Genomic DNA, 22,925 nt, shown 5'->3' on the forward strand with positions numbered 1-22,925 from the left:
TTGAATTTTCATATACTTTAATTCATATTATGACTTTAAGAGACAAGACTTGGAAATTCGTATCGAGTAATCGTATAAAAAATAAAACAAGACTGTTAACCTAACTTGAATTCATGTCGAATTCGAGAAACTAATCAAATTAGGCTTAACTATAAAGGAGCAAAATACTGGCCGATTTCAAATTAATTTACAAAAACATTTCGTAAACTAATTCGACTGAAACATAAAACTATAATAGTAAAATATTTGTAATATTCATTCAACGAATATTATAAAATGTCTGTTTAAAAATTAATTGTGAACAGCCATCGATACTACGATGACAGTAAAATTAGATTCTAGGTGGAAATATAATTGTAAATAACATTTTTGCGACCACTTGGGAATAAGGCACGACATAGTACAAATTACGTACAACATTCACAATTTGTACACACGTTTTTTCCGCGCTAATTACATCGTTACGTCATGTGTCACTCAGAATAGCCCAATTGTATATCAGGTAAAGCAAACTACCCTTCGTTACAGAGATCCACAGACGCGGGGTTTGTTTTAATGCACAACCCAAGACCACGCTGAACCACATGGAACCATGGAAGCACAGCCCTCGACGGCTACTAAACAACACCACAAAATTAACTGAGCTCTCCAGGGCTCGAACCCACGACTAGCTCCTCCCAAAACGTTGCAGTCACTCAACGACTAAACAGTCGTACACTAAGACTTAATATTAACAAGAAACGACACCGTAAGAATTTGTGAGCATGAGTATCAGTCAGCAGGTTAGCGAAGACTAATTAGAAAGCCATTAATAGGCGATTGATAATCAAGTATTAGCTAATTAATTGATTTCTCAAATGCTGAAGATCAATATTATCCAAATCAAAAGATTCTTACAAAAGCTCAGAACCAACGTGACAACGCCGGAGTCTTGCAAGCTTAGAGCCATCAATTTACCACGAATATTTCATGTAACATACAACAGTTTGAACAGTTAAATGCAATTGAATATAGATGAATGCAATCTAATGAAGTTGAATTGTGAATAGTGGAGTTGTGCACCCAAGGGAAAACCGTACAAAATTGACTAAGTAATGATTATTTCCAAAAGTGCACAAAAAGTTGATGAGCTTAGTAAGTGAAGAATCAGTTGAATTCAGCAGTAGGTGAACGCTTCGTCATCAAGTTAAAGGTGCAATTCTAGGGTGCAATTCTAGTAAAGTTAACTGAGAGTGTTAACTGAGCATCCACGAGAGCAGGTTGTGTGGTGCCTAAGAGCTCCTCGATTGCTTGTTGTTTGCTCTGTTGCCTTGCACGTGCGTTGCTCCCATTCTCTCGTCTCGTTTTTGCTGACGCGGCGATTTTATTATTGACACGTCTTTCTACTGAGTGTGCTCGTCAGCGGTCAGAGAAAAGTTCGACGTGGGCCCGCTCCTCGCTCGCGTCACAGCTCAGTGACCCTCGGAGTCGGTGTAGGCCACCATCAGAGGCGTTAAGGTCGGGGCCCTGATCATTGACATGAAACCATTCCCTGTTTTTAATTAATAAAATCAATTCCTTTTTTTTTCGTTGGAATGGTGAATGTGGGAGGCCTTTATATATAAAAAAAAAAAAAAAAAATTCTAGGGTCACCCGTAGAAATAGTTCCTTAAGAAATGACACATCAATTATTTCACCAGAATAGTAATTAGTTATAATTCATTTGAATACAAAAAAGTATTCTGCAACGTAACCAAAACTCGGGCGGTGAATTCACAGGAGAATCTGGCTCCATGGTTAACGTCGCTGCTGACCATCACTTCTGCAGGTGCTGCTGACCATCACTGCTGCAGGTGCTGCTGACCATCACTGCTGCAGGTGCTGCTGACCATCACTGCTGCAGGTGCTGCTGGCCGAACACGACGGTCTGACGCACCAGATTGGCCAGGGTCCTGGCCTCCTCCAGCAGACGCAGCGTCGCCTCCTGCTTCTCGTTCACACGCTCCAAACTGCAAAATTTTTGCTTATATAATATGAAAATAAATCTATACTATAATGGTTATAAATAATTACGTAAAAACCAATACATGAATGATTTGATGGCGGACTTCCTAGAGAAATAACGATCAGTCCGTAAGATAATAGTAAATCAGATGTTAATAAAAAGACGTAACATTTATGTAACCATGCCTGATGTCTTAGCTTAAAAAAACGAGGATGTGTTCAACTATCATTATTTATCCTTACGGAATACTTATAAGTTAAACAAAAGTTATTAAAAAGGTAGAGTTTCTGTGATTTTCTTTTAGGGCTACAAAATGCACGGTATGAGAAAATTGCATTTGAGTTTACGTCATACTCACCGAAGAAAAAAAGCGATAAAAACAGGCAATAAATATGCAAGAAACTGTAATGCATGTAAACACGGAAGCAGGAAAATGCTATTGCAAAAAAACTCAGAAAAGAAATGAGAAGATAAGAACACAAAGCGTACTTCCTAGCGACAGCAGCGCGATGACCCGACACACTACGGCGGGTCCTGGGCTTCCGTCTGGGTTTGGTCGAGCCGGGGGCGGTGGCTCCAGCGTCGTCTGGGTCGTCGGGGCCAGCTTGGGGGTCATCAGGGGTTGAATTTGTCGGGACGGCAGCGGCGGGGGTAGAGATGGTCGGGGCTGGTCGGCCCTGGTAATTGAAAAGGACTTTGTCAATGGAGATTTATTGTTGGTTTTGTTTTACTGATCAACATAGGGTAAAAAAATTTCACGAGATCCTAATTGTTGACTTATCCGGGGTGCACTAACCTTCCATTTAGAAGATAAATATGGAATAAATATGTGATGAAAATAGAAGGATTACATACACGGACGGCACGAACATCAAAATCAGCTAAATCAGTAGGATTTACCAAACCAAAATAACAATGCAGGCCCGCATAAAATCGTGAGTCTGTTTGCCAGCAATAATGGAGCTCCACTGACCTGCAGAGCTATGGACGAGTCCTGCAGAGCGTTGAGGAGTCTGTTGGCGTGGGTGTGGTACGAGTCCTGCGTGGCTGCAAGTTTAGCCTGCAGGATCTGCAGTTGTTCTGTGTGGCGTCGCTGGTCAGATAAAGCGATATCCACCTGCACCCTCTGCACCTGAGCCACTCTGCAGCCGCAAAACATAGCCAACATGATCATACATTAATGTAAAGTGTACCTATATTAACTAACTTTCAGTACAAGAAAGTACTAAAAAGTACTTAACTGCACTTATAAAAAATATAACTCAGTACTCACTGCAGTGAGTGACAGAGAGCGCATTTTCTCGTCGACGAAAACTTGAAGTCACGGACGGACGGACGGACAGACAGACAGACGGATGAACATGGCGAGCACAATAGTGCATTTTTTCCATAAATGAGAAAATGTGCTAAAAAGTACTCAACTGTACCTTTGAAAAAGTACTTAATTGTTCTGCAACAGTCATTAAATAAAGAAGAAATAAAGAATAAAATAACGTATCAAGTCTCTTACTTGCACCAGTCTGCGAGACCGTCAGTGGAGGTGTGCAAGGTGGTGGCGCAGCAGCCCAGCAGACACTCCAAGCTCTTGGCCGTCTCCTTCATCTTGAGCTTCTCCAGCAGGTGGAACTGTTCGTCGTTGAACGTCAGCGCTGCAATAAACAATACAAGGTACTTGAAATGACAACAAATCCACACCCCACACAAGCACAAAACAAACAAATGTTTGTTTGCAAGCATTAACTAAAAAAACATACCCACACATACAAAAGAAAGAAAAAATACCTGGGTTAGCTACTCGAAATGACAACTAAATCCGCACACCAAAACCAGCACAAAACAAAAAAATACAACGCCAAGGCACGCTTTAACTGAAAAAAAGACACACACATACAAAAGAAAAGAACAATACCTGGTCAAGCATCAATTTTACCACGTTTTTCTCATCTCTGACCGCTCTGTCCCTCACCTCTGGCCGCTCTGTCACTCACCTCTGGCCGCTCTGTCCGTCACCTCTGGCCGCTCTGTTCCTCACATCTGGCCGCTCGGTTCCTCACCTCTGGCCGCTCTGTCCCTCACCTCTGGCCGCTCTGTCCCTCACCTCTGGCCGCTCTGTTCCTCACCTCTGGCCGCTCTGTTCCTCACCTCTGGCCGCTCTGTTCCTCACCTCTGGCCGCTCTGTTCCTCACCTCTGGCCGCTCGGTTCCTCACCTCTGGCCGCTCTGTCCCTCACCTCTGGCCGCTCTGTCCCTCACCTCTGGCCGCTCTGTCCCTCAGCAGATGCTGCCACGAGTCCTTCAGTTTGCCCACAAGAGTGGCCGCTATGGCGGGCGTCTTGGCCATCGCGTCGACGGCGCTCTCGCCTGACCCGTTCACTGCATTAAATAATTTAGAGTTACACGTTATAATTAACTTTGCTCGATTATATAAATTTAATGGAGTAGGTAAAGAAGCCTACTCGTCTTACATTTTTTCAAATTCAAAGCATTTCTAGTAAATTATTTTTCCAGGGAATGCTATTTCATGTCTTCCATTTTGTACAACATGGAGGCCTACTCAGAAAACTATGTCTTCAAATGACTCGGAGAAAAACGTCCACATCGACCTTCTTCATTCCCTTTCCTTAGCTCTATAGGGAAATAAAAGTCATAGCGTAGTGTTACCTGGTATGGAGGGTGGGGTAAGGGCAGGAGGAGAGGGGTGAGTACCTTGCATGGAGGCGGGGGTGAGGGCAGGAGGAGAGGGGTGAGTACCTTGCATGGAGGCGGGGGTGAGGGACACTGAGGGGGCGGTGATGGGGGACACAGCTACGCCGATCTTGCTCTTGGCGAGGGACGATGCTGGTGTGGTGGTGATGTTGCAGGAGCTGTTGATGGTGGTGAGCTGCAGCTGCCAGCTCTGGTCCAGCTGATCGCCCTCCACCAGGCGACTGTTGAGCTGACTGGTCAGGCGACCCAGGCTCTCCATGGACACTCGCACCTACAATACCAGTAACGTATCAATATTATTAACATATCAATATCATAGACATACCAACATCATTAACATATCAATATTATTAACACATCAATATCAATAACATATCAAAGACAGGATTTAGTGAATGGAATTACTATGTCATGAGGATGAGGTTATTTACACAAATAGAATAAAGCTTGAGCAGTAGTATTTTTGTTTCTGAGTTAGAAATATTAGCTTAAAGAGTGAAGCTAGCTGAACACAATCAACAGTAGGAGTTATTTCAGTACAAAAGTAGGAGTCCCGGTAGGAGTTTTATATTCTTTCTAAAGCTAAGCAATTAAAAGTATAAAAATATATTGTATAAATATTGGCAACATATGACTGGCGTAGTCTTCGTGTGAGTTTTTCCATCTCTCAATGCTGTGGCGATGATAAAATGAACATAAATGGAATATCTGCAACATATGATCTATGAAGGACCTTTTTGTCTTCCTCAACGAGGTTGTTGACCAGGTCCTCGAGGGCGTCTCTGAGTCCAGTGACCGTCGCTTTGGAATCGTTCTCTATTCTTGTGATGCGGATGCCGGAGCCACTGTCCCCGTTAGAGAGTCTTGATTGCGCATCGCTGTGTCTTGACTCCGTATCGCCGTGTCTTGACTGAGCATTGCCTTGTCTTGACAGTGCATCGCTGTGCCTTGACTGTGCATTGCTTAGTCTTGACTGTGCTTCACCTAGTCTTGACTGTCCCTCTCCCATAGCCTCGTCTCCTAAATGTACAAAACTCTCCATTTCGTCAGTGATCTCAGCTGGTGGAGTGGATGGCTGCAGTTGGTTCGAAGGGCAAGCGATGACACAGGTGGTGAGGAAGCGTCTGTGGTGAGTAACCAGCTGAGTGAAGCTGTCTGAAGTTAACTGCGTGGAGGACCTCAAGCGTTCGCATTCTGATACGATCTCCTTAGCTTCACTCATCAGCACAGTCCTGTTATGAAGGAAGTTATCATCAACAAGATACTCATGCGGCAACATGTCACACAAATCATTAATCTATTAATACTAGTTAGAAATAGCATGTTCAACGGTGATTCGTTAAATATTTACGATAAAAATTAAAGTTATGTGTAATTTAACAGCAGCGCATACGAAAAGTAGAGTTCATAAGTAAAAAACTGTAGGGACAACAGAACTCTTTCCACATAATTTATCTAGAGAGCAAAGGTTAGCTTCAGCATTACACATAGAGATTAATTATGGCCTTCATCATTCTACTAATGAGAATAGACGAGCTTCCCTTCAAACCCAGAGGTAAATATATTCTTCAATATTAACCCAGAGAGTTAAACCATGTGCATCAACATTAACTGTGAGAGTAGAGACAAGCTTCTCCATTAACCTGTAGAGGGCGACGGCGTCGTGGATGAGGGCAACGCAGGACGCGTGGTGTACCACCATCCTGCACACCGCGTGCCCCACGCTGCAGATGCTCTTGCCGGTGAGAGCGTCTTGGTCCACGCTCACTACGTTGGGGAAGCTGGGGAACTTCAGACCTGTAACAACCAAGTATTACTTAGGAAACTGAGGAATTTACAACCTAGCTGAGAATAAGAGTAGAGGTATGGCTCAACGGCTGAGGAACTACAAACCAGCATCGACGCGGTATTACTAATTGGAACTAAGAAATTTCCAACCTAGCAGGGACAAGGAGTAAAAGTATGGGTCAACTGCTAGAAAACTTCATGCCTGCCTGGGAAATTTAAGCTAAAAATGAATAGAAAAACACGAGGAAAACCACCAAAATAAGACGGCTCACTTGGAGTCTTCGGTAGCGTGAGTACGATGTCCTGCTCGTGGGCCGAGAAGAGCATGAGGGGCTTGTGGGGGGTCGTGGTGGGGAAGGAGGACGCGGGGCTTGTGTCTGGGCAATACAAAAGCTTGGAGAACGTCGAGTTGTTGTACAGCAAGAGCTGGTGCTCCGGTGCCACCTCAGACTGGTCCTTGATCAGCCACTGCAGCTGCTCGTATCTGAAACGTGTGGGTCTGTGTTAATAGATACGTAATAATAGTTGACACGACTATTGATTATGGATGCACCTAGTAGTGATGGCTACATCTAGGCTAGTGATAATGCTACAGCAACATCCAATAAGCATCAACCGGGCCTGCTTAATGCTTATTGATCAGCCACTGCAGCTGCTCGTATTTCTGTGGCTTGCATATTCTCAGTACTTGTGGCGATCGTAACTGCAAACCAGAACAAAAGTTGTAAATTTTGATCACAACGAGAGAGCTATGTGGAAAACAATTATTGAAATGCCATCAGTCCTATTAAATCGACAGCAATGCACGATGCTTAAATAATCGGGGTAAAACCAGGCTGCAGGTAGATGGTCAGAGACTGACCTGTGGTCAGGCAGCAGGTAGATTGTCAGAGACTGACCTGTGGGCAGGCTGCAGGTAGATGGTCAGAGACTGACCTGTGGTCAGGCTGCAGGTAGATGGTCAGAGACTGACCTGTGGTCAGGCTGCAGGTAGATGGTAAGAGACTGACCTGTGGTCAGGCTGCAGGTAGAGGGTCAGAGACTGACCTGTGATCAGGCTGCAGGTAGATGGTCAGAGACTGACCTGTGGTCAGACTGCAGGTAGATGGTAAGAGACTGACCTGTGGTCAGACTGCAGGTAAATGGTAAGAGACTGCACTCTGTTGACATGGAAGACGTAGATGCGCTTGCGTGCCAACAACGACGTCACTTCGCTGAAAAAAACCTCGAACTTCCACATGCGCTCAGGGTCAACCTCCAGCAGCCCGCCCAGCAGCGGCGTCACCAGCTTCCTCAGGCCTCTGCACAAACAGAGGTCACGTCACCAGCTTCCTCAGGCCTCTGCACAAACAGAGGTCACGTCACTAGCTTCTTCAGTCCTCTGCACAAACAGTAAACAGAGGTCACGTCACTAGCTTCCTCAGTCCTCTGCACAAACAGAGGTCACGTCACAAGCTTCCTCAGTCCTCTGCACAAACAGAGGTCACGTCACAAGCTTCCTCAGTCCTCTGCACAAACAGAGGTCACGTCACTAGCTTTCCCAGGCCTTTGCACAAACAGAGGTCACGTCACAAGCTTCCTCAGTCCTCTGCACAAACAGAGGTCACGTCACTAGCTTTCCCAGGCCTTTGCACAAACAGACGTCACGTCACAAGCTTCTTGAATCACCTTGATCTTTTACTTTTAGTTTTGTGATAATTTGCCGAATTAAATAATATTTATTGACATACTGCACGAGAACGGAACCGGCGAGCTCATATATTTCAAACATTTTTATTGAAAAACTATAATTTTCGGAATATTTATCAAGCTACATTTTTATTAAATTTGAAAGTATAGTGGATAGAATTGAGTATAGAAAAGGCCTTATCTGAATTTTCCTGGCCTATTCTTATGCTGGAAATTCTTATTAAATTTACACATATGTAAATACAAGTAAGAGTATAGGGAGCGTATAAGTATAAGTAAGAGTATAATGAGGGTATAAGTAAGAGTATAATGAGGGTATAAGTAAGAGTATAGGAGAGTATAAGTAAGAGTATAGGGAGAGTATAAGTAAGAGTATAGGGAGAGTATAAGTAAGAGTAAAGGGAGAGTGTAAGTATAGGGAGAGTGTAAGTATAGGGAGAGTGTAAGTATAGGGAGAGTATAAGTATAAGCAAAAGTAAAGGGAGAGTGTAAGTATAGGGAAAGTATAAGTATAAGAGTATACGGAGACTATAAGTACAAGTAAGAGTATAGGAAGAGCTCAGTCTCTGACAGGCTAAGCTGGCAAGTGCTGGGCAGGTCTCTGCTCCAGTCAATAGGTCCGTTTTCTGAGGTCTGTACCCCCGATATGACCCCGGGTTTTTTCTCAGTGGTGATCCTGTACATGGTCTCCTTGTTGCGTCGCCCGCCGTGTGGTCTGAAGGGCAGCAGACCTGTCGCCACGTGGAACAACGTCACGCCTGACAACCAAATAAATACAATTAATTAGGCAAATAACACAGTTTATGAATTATTTTGCGTAATTTGTATTGAATTTTGTGGTTCATCCTAATGTCATAAATGAACAAAAACAAATGAAATTTTGTGCAACAAAAGTTCTGCCTCCCTATATCGGCAGAGTATTATAGCAAGGAATTCATAAAAAAGGTTTTAAGTCTGGCAAAACCAAACTTTCGGTGGCAAAACATTTAATGCAGGGAATGTGCAAGGTCAGCTTCAGGAGACACTGACTAAAGCAACTGGTAACACGTCACCTATCTACCAGTACAAACTGCTGTCAACTGGCAACACGTCACCTATCGACCAGCACACACTGCAGGCAACTGGCAACACGTCACCTATCGACCAGCACACAGTGCAGGCAACTGGCAACACGTCACCTATCGACCAGCACACACTGCTGGNATTCACCAAATATTCCTCTATGCTGTAGAGACATGAACGCAATTCACCAAATATTCCTCTATGCTGTAGAGACATGAACGCAATTCACCAAATATTCCTCTATGCTGTAGAGACATGAACGCAATTCACCAAATATTCCTCTATGCTGTAGAGACATGAACGCAATTCACCAAATATTCCTCTATGCTGTAGAGACATGAACGCAATTCACCAAATATTCCTCTATGCTGTAGAGACATGAACGCAATTCACCAAATATTCCTCTATGCTGTAGAGACATGAACGCAATTCACCAAATATTCCTCTATGCTGTAGAGACATGAACGCAATTCACCAAATATTCCTCTATGCTGTAGAGACATGAACGCAATTCACCAAATATTCCTCTATGCTGTAGAGACATGAACGCAATTCACCAAATATTCCTCTATGCTGTAGAGACATGAACGCAATTCACCAAATATTCCTCTATGCTGTAGAGACATGAACGCAATTCACCAAATATTCCTCTATGCTGTAGAGACATGAACGCAATTCACCAAATATTCCTCTATGCTGTAGAGACATGAACGCAATTCACCAAATATTCCTCTATGCTGTAGAGACATGAACGCAATTCACCAAATATTCCTCTATGCTGTAGAGACATGAACGCAATTCACCAAATATTCCTCTATGCTGTAGAGACATGAACGCAATTCACCAAATATTCCTCTATGCTGTAGAGACATGAACGCAATTCACCAAATATTCCTCTATGCTGTAGAGACATGAACGCAATTCACCAAATATTCCTCTATGCTGTAGAGACATGAACGCAATTCACCAAATATTCCTCTATGCTGTAGAGACATGAACGCAATTCACCAAATATTCCTCTATGCTGTAGAGACATGAACGCAATTCACCAAATATTCCTCTATGCTGTAGAGACATGAACGCAATTCACCAAATATTCCTCTATGCTGTAGAGACATGAACGCAATTCACCAAATATTCCTCTATGCTGTAGAGACATGAACGCAATTCACCAAATATTCCTCTATGCTGTAGAGACATGAACGCAATTCACCAAATATTCCTCTATGCTGTAGAGACATGAACGCAATTCACCAAATATTCCTCTATGCTGTAGAGACATGAACGCAATTCACCAAATATTCCTCTATGCTGTAGAGACATGAACGCAATTCACCAAATATTCCTCTATGCTGTAGAGACATGAACGCAATTCACCAAATATTCCTCTGTGCCGTAGAGACATGAACGCAATTCACCAAATATTCCTCTGTGCCGTAGAGACATGAACGCAATTCACCAAATATTCCTCTGTGCCGTAGAGAGACATGAACTGCTGGTCGTCCTCGAGCTCCCTAGCAGCGCCGAAGTCAGTGAGCTTGTACACGGTGGAGCCGTCGAGTCCCACGAACTTCATGATGTTGCCGGGCTTGAGGTCGCGGTGTACCAGGTGGTTGTCGCGCAGGTGCTTCATGCCTGCCGCTGAAACAAAAGTCTTTTACACTGTAGTTTCTATTTATTTTACTAACAAACTGATATCTTATTAGTCTTTTTTATTATTCTCAAAAGGTAAGTTCAGTCTTTTACAGTGTTTTTTTATTTATTTTAACCAACAAACTGTTATTGTATTAGGTAGTCTTACAATTAGTCACAAAAGGCAAGTTCAGCCTTTTATACAGTGTTTTTTATTTATTGTTACTAGCAAACTGTTATTTTATTAGGTAGTCTTTTTATTATTCTCATCAGTCAAGTTCAGTCTTACTGTGTTTTTTATTCATTTTTACTAACAAACTGTTATTTCATTAGGTAGTCTTTTTATTATTCTCAAAAGGCAAGTTCAGTCTTTTACACAGTGTTTTTTATTTATTTTTACTAATAAACTGTTAATTTATTAGTCTTTTTATTATTCTCAAAAAGCAAGTTCAGTCTTTTACACAGTGTTTTTTATTTACTTTTACTAACAAACTGTTATTTTATTAGGTAGTCTTTTTATTAGTCTCAAAAAGCAAGTTCAGTCTTTTACACCTTGTTTTNCATCTGCACCTCTGGGGGGCGCATGCTGTCTCTTATACACATCTAGATGTGTATAAGAGACAAGCGCCGAAGTCAGTGAGCTTGTACACGGTGGAGCCGTCCAGTCCTACGAACTTCATGATGTTGCCGGGCTTGAGGTCGCGGTGTACCAGGTGGTTGTCGCGCAGGTGCTTCATGCCTGCCGCTGAAACAAAAGTCTTTTACACTGTAGTTTCTATTTATTTTACTAACAAACTGATATCTTATTAGTCTTTTTTATTATTCTCAAAAGGCAAGTTCAGTCTTTTACAGTGTTTTTTTTATTTATTTTAACCAACAAACTGTTATTGTATTAGGTAGTCTTACAATTAGTCACAAAAGGCAAGTTCAGCCTTTTATACAGTGTTTTTTATTTATTGTTACTAGCAAACTGTTATTTTATTAGGTAGTCTTTTTATTATTCTCATCAGTCAAGTTCAGTCTTACTGTGTTTTTTATTCATTTTTACTAACAGACTGTTATTTCATTAGGTAGTCTTTTTATTATTCTCAAAAGGCAAGTTCAGTCTTTTACACAGTGTTTTTTATTTATTTTTACTAATAAACTGTTAATTTATTAGTCTTTTTATTATTCTCAAAAAGCAAGTTCAGTCTTTTACACAGTGTTTTTTATTTACTTTTACTAACAAACTGTTATTTTATTAGGTAGTCTTTTTATTAGTCTCAAAAAGCAAGTTCAGTCTTTTACACTGTGTTTTTTTATTTACTTTAACTAACAAACTGTTATTTTATTCTTTTTTTTATTATTCTCAAAAGTCAAGTTCAGTTTTTTTACACTGAATATATAGTTTATTTTTATCAATAGGTTGGTATTATTTTAGAGGGTCCATGATAACCTCAACTTGATGTTGCATTAACTCAGTGAAATATGATATCTTAAGATCTTATTGCATTATAGACAACAAATCCTTTGCTGCAGGAATTCAAGATTTTAACAATTTTATTGGAGGATTCTCATCGTCCTTTCAATGGTTACGGAAGGAAAAACAAACCGATGTAATACAGCAGCAACACTCACCGAGATGGTGCAACACCAGCAGCAACACTCACCGAAATGGTGCAACACCAGCAGCAACACTCACCGAGATGATGCAACACCAGCAGCAACACTCACCGAGATGATGCAACACCAGCAGCAACACTCACCGAGATGGTGCAACACCAGCAGCAACACTCACCGAGATGGTGCAACACCAGCTGCAACACTCACCGAGATGGTGCAACACCAGCAGCAACACTCACCGAGATGATGCAACACCAGCAGGAACACTCACCAAGATGGTGCAACACCAGCAGCAACACTCACCCAGATGATGCAACACCAGCAGGAACTCGTTCTCCTCCAGGCCGTGGCTGTTCTCAGGGTCGTCGAGGATGTTGAAGAGCGAGCCTCCCGTGCACAGCTCCATGACGATCACCTTACCGCGGCTCTCTTGCTGCTCCCCATACAAGTGTTCAATCATTAACAATATGTTTACGGCTACATAAGTACTAATTGTCAATGCTATTCATACCTGACAATCTGGTTATAAAATATCAAAAACTGGTGAAAAAATAGCTGGCTAAACCCTCAGTCTAAAGATACATAAACCTGCTAACTTTTACCTAGTCAGCTGCTTCCAACTTATACTAATATAATATACAGACTTGAAACCTAAATTTTTTTGATAAATTAGAAATAATAGTGAAAAAGATGCACATGTCATAGAATGAAAACTTGCAAGACTTATGTCAATATACAATATTTGCTCCATGTTCACCTCTTCCTCAATAGCCAGAAGCTTGACGATGTTGCGGTGGTTGACTTTCTTGAGGACCTCAAACTCCCTCATCTGCACCTCTGGGGGGCGCATGTGTGACATTTGGTTGAACGTCTTCACCGCAACTGCCTCGCCGGTGTGCTGGAAAACATGACACAGGTTAACCACTGCAATATTTGTGTACTTTGCAAATCCGTAAGAAATACACGTGATCTTAGCATTTTAAAAAGCCAGACAACATGTTTTTGTTTATGAAAAAGTATTAACGCCAAAGGAAAGAAAGGTAATGGACCAGTTTGAAAGGCCACCCATCATGTTTTTCATTAAACCAATTATGAAGGCCAGAAGAAGAAAGGTGATAGCCACTGTTTGAAAGGCTAAATATTTTTTATTAAACCAAGTACAAATGTAAGCGATACAGAGGTGACATTAACACGTTGCACAATTAAACATTGTAAAGGTACTATATATATAGCGTTTAGAACAAACGAGGTCAAAGCCACCTCAATATCATTATTTATAAACGGATGTGAAAATGGTACAGTTAAAGGTAATGGTTTTTAATAGTACAGTGAAAACTCATGAATTATATTATGTGTAATAAACTTCCCAAAATTTTTTCAGGAATTATACCTTACATGTATGATTAACATAATTTCAATTGTCAATCACATAACAGACTTCAGTTTACTTTTGTAATTCATTGCGACATAAGGTTTTCTATGTAACCATAAATAGAAACGGCAGCACTTGCTCCTTTGACTTGACAGAAAATCAGGAATAAGTCACAGAAAATAACACCAGTACCTAGGTATATATTACTAAAATTTCAGGATTGTAAGCAAGATATTCTTTCTAATGACTGAAATTTAGGAGTAATCCAAGTTGCCCTGCAGACTTGAATAAATGAGTACAAAACAATGTTTTTTCTATGATTATTTGCAAACTTCAGCAATGGTATAAAGTTTTTCATAAGAACTATTGTTGATAATTGAGGTTTATTTGATGCTGCTTACTCTGTTGACGCCCTGGAAGACAGCACCGGTGGCACCCTTGCCCAGCACGGAAGTGGTACACCAGACATAGTTGGTGGAGCCGCGCAGGAATGACATGCCGCTCACCGATACCTTCACACCAAACACTGCATTAGTTAAGCAGTACAATGAGTTGTCTCAGTCAGAGCAATACTTTCACACCCAACACTGCATTAGTTAAGCAGTATAATAAGTTGTCTCAGTCAGAGACACTCACTGAGCAACAACAGCAACACTAACACACACCAAACACTGCATTAGTTGTGCAGTACAATGAGTTGTCTCAGTCAGAGCAATACCTTCACATCATCACTTGTACAATAATATGGTGTATTGTCAGGGTATGTATAAAATATAAACAAAATGATACAAGTGAAGAAACTAATGATAAAAATAAATGAATAATTCAGTGCAATTGAAAATAAAATGTAGGTAGGTACGGTATATGTTTTTTGTGGGTTGTGGAGGATGGGTCAGCAACAAGCATTCAGGACATGGTGCATACGATTATCAATTAATGCAAAACAATTTCTTATATGAATTGAGACATCAAAAAAATATTTTTTAATCAATAATATACTAATTCTAAAACTTCATGCATGATGACTGTTCAAAATGATTCAAAATTCTTTACTTAGGTACAGAGCAGAATTGATTATAATTTTCTTCTCGTTGAGTGCATGAACAAACAAATATCTGTGAAAGTACCTAATAGAAATGCACATAAGTAACTGCAAGGAATACCCTTGCATGTCCAGCAGAATCAGAATTAAAGATGACTCTGCAGGCAAGATGATGATTTTGAGCCAACAGCAGGCAGTTTTAGATAGTAGTGAGCATTTGAAGATCTTTCTTGTACATATGGTGCTGAATAAGAATAACTTCAACATTGATACAGCTGAAAAGAATAGGCAAGAACAATTTATCCACAAATTGAAGGTGTGAGTTCATGTTAAGTGTCTACTTATAATTTGTAACTGAAACTTTGAGTGCAATTCATCAGTACAACAGGCAGCAGTTTTTCAATGCAGGATTGTGGCTGCAAGTGAGATGATGGCAAGCTAAAAAAAATTGCAAATAAAGAGTGCATACCAAACATACTTTTTGACAAGTAGCCACAGAATGACAATATTCAAGTGCTGAGAAATGTATTTATCAGGCCAGCTGAAAAATCCTATAAAAGCAAGCCCAAGCCAGTACAGCAAATCAAGGGAACTTTGGAGGGCACTTGTACCTCTCTCTTACAGGTGTCACTTTTCTTTGTGCTCATTTCCTTGCTATCAAGAATGAGAAAATACTCTGTGGATATAGAAATAAAATAAACAAAAATATATACACACAAGCAACAATTAATATATTCCTAAATGGTTGAATAAAATTTGCTGGTCACAGAAAAATAATAAAAATTGTGTGCAACTGTGAATTGTATAAAATGTCACAACAATATAGCAATAATAATTATGTGTATGTACATCTTATATGAACTGCAAAACATAAGCTAGCTGACATAATCTGCTGAATCAAAGTAATTGATTACAACGAAGATTTGACTAGGAAATTCTGTTGGAGATGGCAACTTAGTTAGGGAGCACATTTAAAATATTCTAAACAATCTCTACAAATTTTTAACAGGCTCATTTCTTGGACCTGTGAAGGTCATAGCCCTCTAAAAATCTAGAGGTCATAGCCATCTAAAGAAAATGTTTCAGAATTTGCATCATAAAAATATTTATATATATCTTGTTTATCTATAAATGCCATGGAAACATTTATATAATACTGCTGCGCAAAAGGAATTGATTTGATTCTAAATTATTACAGAGTTTAGAAAAGTGAAGCCAAAGTCTTGATTTATGAACCAAAGTTTATCCGTTAATCAGGAATAAAATCATGTCAAACAAGACCATGGATAAGGTAACAAATTCTTAATATATGTACCCTATTCAATAATCATTAGTAACTTAATTATTCCTTAAAAGATTGAATGATGCGATTAAAATGTTTTCATGAGGAATTATGATGCCATGTGAATTTTCATGTGATTTGTGATTTCACATTCCTGATGGCTGATGCCAGGGCAGCCAGGCAGTTTCAAAAAGACCAATATTCAAAATAGCTTAATCAAACCAGAATGCAGACCAGATTTGAAGGATCAAGGTAACAAATGGTAAAAAAAATCAGTTTTCTAATATAGGTACAACAATAAAACAAAGAATTTTCAGTACATCCAAATAACAAATATACACCAAAAATAATTACCTATGGAAACTGATCTGGTCGTATAATAATCAAGGAGTTGATTCTCAAAAATGCAGAGTGATTAATATGTGAATCCCATGACTAATCTTGTAGTTTTGACTCTCACATCCCAGCAGATTTTGTTTCAATTCTCCTTCACCTTGTCAGCTCAAGGTCTTCTTGTTGCAGTCAATAGAGTGTGGATTCTGCAAAAAGAATTATTATCAGAAGCAGAAAGAATACTCAGAAACTTATTCTGTTGTGTGTATTCTAATCTGAAAAGTGAAAAGTATAAGTACCTAAATTGTAGGACCTTGGTGAATGGTGACTATCACAGTCTTCATACAAGTTTTAATTGATATTATGAAATCAGCATCCCCAGTATGAATGTTATGTTTCTGTTATACCTAAAATATTTACCCAACAACCAGAGACAATCTGAAATACTAAGGAAAAGACAAAAGAGCACAGCACTTAGGTAATCACAACAATAAGTTATTATAAGTAATGTTCATGAGCCATAATTAGAGCTTTCCCATCATTTTATTTTAGTGCTGGAAATTCATGCCAGATGAATTAATATTATCTCTTATTTAACTGACTAGGTAACTAATTCAGTAATTCAGAATGTGAAATTGAGCTGCGAAGTTTCAGTAAGAAGTAGGCTAGTAATTTTCCAGTCCTAATTATTGTTTTCATTTGCTGTCTGTATCACCACACTAAAAATCCCAAGTACCTACTTGTGTTTGGGGATAGTGATTGACTGGATTTAAGTAACACAGAAGCCCCAACACTTAAAAATTCATTAACCATGAGTCCATGACATTGCAAGTTGACAACAACAGTACAGCAACAGTGCAACAGAATTTGCGGAGTTAAAACTTTCCAATATAAACTCCGGTCTAGCGGAATTAAGGAAAACCAAAACGCATAGCCAGGATCCTCGATTATGAAGAAATGAGTTTAAATCATGGTTGAACTATTAGATATATAGTTCAACTATGGGTTTAAATAAGCCGTCATCGTTATATTGGTTTCGAAATATTAGTCTAATTGTTGAAATTTGTAGCATGTATTCAGTATTGGATTCTTCACTCCAATTTTACGACGATTAGCATGCTAATCGTTTATTTGAAAATGTATTCAGTATTGGATGATGCATTTTTATTTCACCACGATTAGCGTGGTAATTAAAATGCAAAAAATGACGGATTTAATTTAGTTTCATACTGAGTATATCTGATCGCACTTGATCGCATTAATTTTGTAAAGGGTGCATCAAAGCTAGACTGAATTGGACATAAATTATATTTTAAACTACCACTTATTATAATCCAGATTTTCGGAAATACACAGCTTAATTTTTTATTAATCACCATTTATTTAAACAAATTTGTTAATTTATTTCCTAGGATAAAAAGTTTATCGACAAAGGTTCGGGGGCATTATAGTTTACCCAGCGCCGCTATTGAATAGATTGTAAGGTTTTTCTTCAGAAAGAAAACATAGGAACCATAAAGTCTCTTCACTGACATCCTGTCCCCATGTCCAAATTTGTCCGTTCTCTTAAATATAATACCGCATAATTTAGAGTTGACGTTCATCGGTATCTGCCAATGGGGACGGCTTCAGCTCTGGCGTTAATTAATTAAACTCGTGGAATAATTTATACAATCCCCAGGATTAACGTATAGGTAAAAGAGTTACATTGATCACACATAAATCCCTGCCCAGTGCCCAGTAATATATGTATAATTTTACTGGCCTTTAAATCCTGTATGATAAGCGATTTGTAGTGTTTTCTTACCGTATAAATATTTCGAAGCTGCTAAGATCTTATTTGAGAGGTTTCTTTACATTCTGATTATGAATAGATAGTATATCATAATCGATTATTTTATAATTATAATCGGTTTATAATTATAGGCTGACGACACACGCAATGCGAAGTAGTCGTCACTGACGTTCGGATAGTTTTTAACCAACCAATATATGTTAATGTTTAGGTACATCAAGAATAGGGACAAGCTGTATATATTGTAGAAATGTTAGATTGGGTCACACTATGAAAAAGTTAAGGCCAAGCAGCGCACAGGATGAAAAATATCAATTTATATCCCGGATTGGTAGGCCAAGGTGGTAACCGGCTTCAATAAACATTCGCTTTCATCTATAAGCAGAAACTGTGTCAAATTAGGTTTTCTGTAATTGCTGAGTCTAAAATTGAGTCCATTTAGTGCTTCTTGAATGGGAAATGAAATAAAATTTCACGTTTTCAGTTGTTCAGTTGTTTTCAGTTGTTGCTAAGGAGAGAACAGTTTCCATAATCTCTTCCTAGATCTTCGTCCGATTGCCCTGTATTATCGACAATGTTTGTTATAACTACCAACAATTAAGCTCGCAGTATAAGTTGGAAAGTATATATTATATTTTTGTAATATTAAGATTATTTAGATTTATTTTGCCTGCTTGTGAGATTAGGTTCTCTTCTAAGATTCGTGCAGAAAACATAGGTACGCATGGGGCTAGGCTGTCTGGAGTCCAGGGTTGCTGAGCACGAACGGTATTCGCATTGCCAGACCCAGACCCTGACCTTGAACCCTACAGCTTGCGGTTGACTGCTCAGCGCTCACTTGCAGAGAAGAATCAATCATCCAATTAATCTTCTACATTTAATCTTCAGATGGGTTGTTGGTTAATTAATCTTGTCCACTTTATAGAATGAAATATTTTAACGGCTTATACCAGCAAGATTTAGACTCAATGCAGCTTTCACAAATTTAAAACGGATCCCATTTAAAACAAGTTGCTTGCGTTCAAGAAACTCTTCAGGCAATTCCGGTGCTTGAGACGAGTACTTGACACGAAGAGGTGATTATTAGAGAAGGAGTTCTTGAAAGGAAGAGGTGATTATTAGAGAGGGAGTACTTGAAAGGAAGAGGATGGTATGCTGGATACTTGAGAAAGTATTCGGTTCTGAAGTTGAGAAATATATAATAAATACATATAGTTGGTAAGTTAAACCAAAGAAAGTATTAGGTTCTGAAGTTGAGGAATACGTAATAAATACCTAATAACTGTTATGTTTTACAGCAATGATGATGAACTAAAAAGAAGTACCTATTAGATTTTTTGTTCGCTAATGAACAGCAAAATAAAAGCAGAGGAGATCCTTCTAATCGCAGAACTCAAAGATTGTAAAACTCATTTTATTGATTCTTTCGTTATACGTTGACGTTGCTGCTTATCGTCATGCACTTGATCTTGTCCATTATTGTTTGTTAAACACGAATTGATTTTTTAGTTATTTTTTGATCAAGATGATATCCACATTGTCACTTTCCATTGCCATTGATGTTGGTAGTGACGCCATCATTTTCGTCACTTTACATTGCTATTGATGTTTGGTAGTGACGCTATCCTTTTCGTCACTTTCCATTGCTATTGATGTTTGGTAGTGACGCTATCATCATCGTCACTTTCCATTGCCATTGATGTTTGGTAGTGACGCTATCATCATCGTCACTTTCCATTGCTATTGGTGTTTGGTAGTGACGCTATCATCATCGTCAATCTCCATTGCCATTGATGTTGGTAGTGACGCTATCCTTTTCGTCACTTTCCATTGCCATTGATGTTGGTAGTGACGCTATCATTTTCGTCACTTTCCAATGTCATTGATGTTTGGTTGTGACGCCATCATCATCGACAATTTCCATTGCTATTGGTGTCTGGTAGTGGCGCAATCATCATCGTCACTTTCCATTGCTATTGGTGTCTGGTAGGGACCATGTCGTGGGAATGGATCCCTCGGAGGGACCGCCACCGTCCCACTTCCAAGAAAGGGTCCCGAATATTGGCCAGACGCGCCCGCCGCTGCCGCAGAAAGTCATCCCGCGGTCACTTTCAACGGACACAAAACTCGCTACAGAAGAAGAAAGAGAACAAAAGACAGATCACAAGTTATATTAACAAAAATGAAAATAATTGAACATTGTTGAATTTTATCATTGGAGAAAATTAAAAAAAGAACTTTAAGAAGCTAGATACTATTTCATAAAATATGAATTTCTGGGTTTTATATTTACATTTTTGTGTCGAATACTGCGTAATCTTTAAAAAGTTATGGAATGTTATAAACTTCCCTTGAGTTCAAATCGATGCAATGCGATCGTAATAAATATAATTTAATTAATTTTAATTTAATAAAGTAGTCTTAAGATAACTAAATCACGTACAGTTTAATTAAAAAATATTGATATATAAAAATTACAACTAAATAGATTTCTTTAATCATATTGAAGTATTCATTTCAAATGATATTAAGTGTAGACATAAATTATAGTTTAACATATTACACTTTAATGAATTTTTTATCAAATGTTTCTTCTTTGATGATTCTATTCCAAATTACAGTTTTATCAGCGAGTATTCTGAATGATTTTCTTCCTCCAATAAAAGGCAGTTTAGGACCCATTTGAAAATCTGCAGGCCATGAAATGTAACTTTTATTACTCTCAACTATTGCACAAAATAAAAGTGATCAAAAAAGGTCACTTTCATGTGAATTTCGTCATGGAAATTATCGTAAATTCATGTGTGGGCGAGAACTCAATAAATTCAATTTTTTGTCCTTATTCAAACGACTATACACTGTTAGAAAAATTACCGTTAACGGTATTATACCGGCGTTTCAGTGGCCGGTCGGCACGTGAAAAAAACACCGTTTCGCCGTTTTTATTCTAATTTAACACTAGAAATCCGTAAAACATCTGATAAAAACGGCGAAACAGTTTATTTTCACGGGGCGACCGGCCACTAGAACGCCAGTGGGACCGTTTTTTCACCGTTTTTTCTAACAGTGTATAATCTATTTAAATTGTATGTTTTAGCCAAACCTGGCACCATAGGTATTGCTTTTTTTCAACACACACAACCAAAAAGTTATTACTCATTATGATTGAAAATATTTCCCCATTATTTAAGATAAATTAAATATTTCTGTGAATTAACGAGGTCTGGAAAATACTTTGATGTACTTCGATCGGCGCTATATGAATCGATGAGATCAGCACTTAATTATTTCAATCGCTAGATAGCTGCGCTTCAGCTCTCCACCATTATCTTCTAGCCACGATGGTGATCGTGTACAGTAACATATCAGCTTATCTCCCATACAGCAATAAATGTGACCCATATTTCCTTCATAATATTGATTTTATCCTAAATTCCAATCAAGATTTACGTGTAGTGCGCGTGGTGAGATGGCGACCGTGCAGATGCGCTAAGGGATCCAGCTTTCAGGCATGACCTCGGCTATTCGAGATAATCTTTGCATACATTGCCGTCGTATTTTTCTGCGGCTCTCTGCGGCTTATTAAAATACGGCCTAAAATACGAGGTATCTCTTTGAGAGGTCACTGGGTACGTCCACTAGCGGCTGAGGCGCATGAAACGAACATCTCATGATGCGCTTATGTGGTATGGCATCCGAAAATATGTATAGGGATTTAATTAAAATTGAAATTGACTGCTTCAAATTAATCGGCTTCAAATAATTAATTATTTTATGACAGGAAGTCCAACTCTCCTTCATTCTACCGCAGTTTACATTAAGCCAGCAGCATCATGCTGCTCGTGTGCCGACATACCTAATTGCGTTTTGCTGCTCAAATTTCAAGCTCTTGATATCTTTTTCAAAGCTAGCAGTATTTTGGATTGAAAAGATAGAAATTATTATTCGAAATATCATGCTCTTGATATATTATTCAAAACTTACATTTTCTCGGATTAAAAATACAAATTATTATGCGAAATTTCGAATCAAAACAGTAACTATATTGCATGCGATAAGGTTTCTTCACTGGCGTCAAAGCTATTTTAAAAAGCGTTATATAAAAGCCGAGACCTTCAAACTTTATTTGAAGTTTCACAACTCAATAACCGCTAACCAAGCCAGCTTAGATCTTATTATGAAGGTTAAAGGTATAGGGAATGCCTATCATCAACATATGTTGTACCGCATCCCTTCTTAGGCTTCCACTGCCCACACGCCTCCGGATCCCTAAATTTGAGGTCCTTATACTGGCCACATTTTTAACGCCAATGTTTGTCAAACATTCCACAAAGTTGACTGTGCCCTTCAAGTCAAGAATTCCTGGGGCTGGAGTTGGATGTTCCTTGTTTGGCTTTGTAGGAGGACATTTCACTCACATATAATGCTTGCTTGATGGTTAAAAATAATAATGTTTGCGAGATAATGTCAACCAATCTATTGCTATAATAATAAGAAAAATTTTCGAATTCGTTTATATATCTTATATTTCTTGCTTCTGTGAATACAAACACGTTTAATATTAAGTGAACAATACTTCGTTGCGAAAGATTTTAAATGGAATCCAGGCTACTTAATTATATAATGTAGTACAAATGAA

At 39.0% G+C, this 22,925-nt stretch overlaps 1 protein-coding gene across 1 annotated transcript; it reads right to left on the bottom strand.

The window, feature by feature from the left end:
• Positions 1-1,630: 1,630 nt before the first annotated feature.
• On the bottom strand, positions 1,631-15,553 carry LOC108677742. Its single transcript, XM_047884820.1, has 17 exons — positions 15,488-15,553; positions 14,236-14,346; positions 13,220-13,360; positions 12,766-12,895; positions 10,647-10,869; positions 9,303-9,391; positions 8,738-8,924; positions 7,599-7,778; positions 6,750-6,961; positions 6,333-6,486; positions 5,423-5,921; positions 4,735-4,960; positions 4,237-4,356; positions 3,495-3,633; positions 2,958-3,126; positions 2,474-2,661; positions 1,631-1,988 (listed from the first exon to the last, which is right to left on the bottom strand). Exons 1-17 carry the CDS (start codon positions 15,521-15,523, stop codon positions 1,871-1,873), a joined length of 2,922 nt encoding a protein of 973 aa, XP_047740776.1. The 5' UTR covers positions 15,524-15,553; the 3' UTR covers positions 1,631-1,870.
• Positions 15,554-22,925: the final 7,372 nt, after the last annotated feature.

This window comes from Hyalella azteca, unplaced genomic scaffold, assembly GCF_000764305.2.
Source record: "Hyalella azteca isolate HAZT.00-mixed unplaced genomic scaffold, Hazt_2.0.2 contig16248, whole genome shotgun sequence".
NCBI lineage: Eukaryota > Metazoa > Arthropoda > Malacostraca > Amphipoda > Hyalellidae > Hyalella > Hyalella azteca.